This window comes from Pinus tabuliformis, chromosome 6 (assembly GCF_031772625.1).
Source record: "Pinus tabuliformis cultivar Carrire ecotype Pingquan chromosome 6, CPIR1, whole genome shotgun sequence".
NCBI classification, from domain to species: domain Eukaryota; kingdom Viridiplantae; phylum Streptophyta; class Pinopsida; order Pinales; family Pinaceae; genus Pinus; species Pinus tabuliformis.
The window spans coordinates 1448799653-1448802568 of NC_142292.1; the positions used below are offsets into that span (position 1 = coordinate 1448799653).

Here is a 2916-nt window from a genome sequence, read left to right on the forward strand (position 1 = left end):
TACAACCTTGTTTACCCAGAGAATAACAAACTATAAACCCTAAAAATTTATTAATAGTTAAGTGTACAAAACTACAAGATTCTTTAACAGTAAAATTAAAGAAAAGTGTCATGTTATTGAAGCAAGAGAGTGTCATGTTATTGAAGCAAGAGTAGATTAAAATTAAAAAAAAAGTGTCATGCTATTGAAACAAACCTTGGAATACACTTTTATTTAACTAACTCTGGAATCATAACAAGTTTTCTTCACAAGTAGAACGCCATGAAATTTGTAAAGTGGACCTCACTGATTCAATATCATTAGGCTCAGTGCCCAATTTATCAATTCTGCTGTAGCAGTTCTCTAATAAAAAAGGGGTTAAAAAATCGGATAGAAGTCCTCTAATCCAAAAAGTGTTGAAAAATCGGTTTGAGATGATGATATTTCGTTCAAATTACATGAAATCCCACCTATTGTAGTTGCATCCTCAGCAAACTGATCGGAAAGTTGTAATTGCGGGTTCACTAAATTCGACGTGAAACAGGTAGAGTTTAGCGTTTCTGTTTCGATTAGATTAACATCTGCCATACCGAAGTCCATGCGCTCCCAGTCATTTTTCAGAAGTAGGTCCCACGATGACTGGGGGGAATTCATAATTTCTTTGCCATTACATAATGTCAAGGTATGATCTCCACTAGGAATTTCATTGTAGCTAAAACCCTTGCAGCTGTTCGAGCTCACCAATTCGGAGTGCTTCACTGCTGATTTTATCCGTACAGGGATGGCTCTGTAGACATAATTTTGTGGGGGCAAAGGATCTTTTGAGCTTCTGCTGAAATTATGCTTAATCCATTTTGGTTGGGATTGGTTCACTGGCAGCAGCTTCTTGCAAAGGTGAGAGTTCCAGTAGTTCTTGATTTCGTTGTCCGTTCGTCCAGGGAGTCGTCCAGCAATCAGCGACCACCTGCACGCGTTCACATGGGAAATCACGCCAATTAATATGACGCCATCACATGGGAAATCAATGAATTCTAGTGCATGAAATAGTGGAGTTCAGTCATTCTCTGCACACCGATTGCCAAGAAGGCGATGTAGCCGAATAATGAGCTCCTCCTCAGCGGGGGAAATGTTTCCGCGTTTAATATTGGGACGAAGATAATTCATCCAACGTAATCTACAGCTCTTCCCACACCGCTTAAGACCTGCACAGCAATTTCTCATATCTTGCCTGTAAAGAAATATTTACATGTGCATGAATATAATCTTATAAAGAATTGACTGAAATTCACCTGCTTTTTCGGGGAGTCTTCCCCATTCACCATGCCCATGAATTCGAATGTATTGCAACAGAATCATATCCTCCTGGGCGTTCCAGGCCCCCCGCTTGAGCCCTTCATTTGACAAGCACGGAGATCTAGCCATGTTAGATCGCCTTCTTATGTAATCCGTCCACACTAACTCCACAGCCAATGATCTAGTGGGCAGGTAACATACTGACACGTTACACGAGACTGATTCCTCGAAAGAGTGATTAGTATATATAGAAACAAGTAGGAGTTCCACCCTGCTCAAAAAGTTTACTGCAGTAAATCTTTAATGTTGGTCTGACCCTATCAATTCTAGTTTACAACTTCCACTTCTTTGAGTTTATCTCGATTGCTGATTCCTCGAATATGATCATTTGATTGAAATATTTAAGAAATTGGCAATAGAGATAAAGATGCTCTTTCCATTTAAAATATCATAATTTAGATGTCAAATCAGGAGTGAGGACAATTATCTGTTGATGGTCCTTTCACTCCTGCCAGATGCTATTGGGTCTTGAGTCATTAAGCTGTTTCTTTAAATCCAAAGAAGAAAAGCTCTTAGCCAAGAAAAATCAGTTTTAAGACATACTTTGTTTCTTTAAATCCAAAGAAGAAGAGTTTTTAGCCAAAGAAAACCATTTTAATACATACTCTATACCTTATAAATTTAAATCATAAAAAATAATTTGAATTAAAAAACAATTTGAATTTTTTTAAGATATTATATTGATTTATATATTTCAAAATATATTTTATATTTCTAAAAACTATAAGATAGTTTAAAATTATATCTTTTCTTTTCCAAGTTATAATTATATAGTTAGATTGTTTTTTAACTAACACAATTATTGGATTTTATAAATGATGAGCAGAATAAATATTATCCATTTTGCGTTAAGTTGATAATTTGTTTACTATCTTTCTATTATATCTATTGAATATTATATTATTTTTATTTACATAAATAAATAATTATCATATTTAATAATTACCTAATAACAAGATAATGCATTGAGACCTCATATGCTTAGAGTGACACAAAAATTATAACTATTTTAACCTGAAAAAGCCAAAATCTCTACTATATATCTAACAAACAAGATAATAACCTTAAACCTCATATCGCTTAGATACGTTTCATCCAACAAACAAAATAAAAAAACAATAAATCAATAATTAATAATAGCTTAATATAAAACTCAACAAACAGAATAAAAAGACAGTGAACCAATAACCAACACTGACAATAAACCAATAATTAACAATGAATAACCAACACTGACAATAAACCAATAATTAACAATGGCTTAATATGGACCTCATATCACTAAAACACCTTTGCCATGTGCAGAATAAGTACCCATCTTGTTGACATTTCATTGACATCGTGGGAAATAAGGACACCGGTCATTCTCTGCGATCATCAAAAACCTTACGAGTCAATTTCTGGCCACTGGAGATCCTTTCAGTGGAATGACACACTATTGAAAATCTCCCCACAAACGACTCAGCCACGTTTAAAATTTTCCCGATATTTGGAAATGCATGCGCACATGTCCAGATATTTCTGAAAGGCACGTAAGAGGCACGTAAACTTTTGTGTGCTGAAATCTCCATTGTTTTCTCGGCC

General features: G+C 34.8%; 1 protein-coding gene across 1 annotated transcript; it reads right to left on the reverse strand.

Moving 5' to 3' along the window:
• Window positions 1-357: 357 nt before the first annotated feature.
• On the reverse strand, window positions 358-1471 carry LOC149264070 (transcription factor WER-like). Its single transcript, XM_089394726.1, has 3 exons — window positions 1269-1471; window positions 1052-1181; window positions 358-943 (listed from the first exon to the last, which is right to left on the reverse strand). The coding sequence occupies exons 1-3, from the start codon at window positions 1399-1401 to the stop codon at window positions 358-360; spliced, it is 849 nt and encodes a 282-aa protein (XP_089250852.1). The 5' UTR covers window positions 1402-1471.
• Between the last annotated feature and the right edge of the window lie 1445 nt (window positions 1472-2916).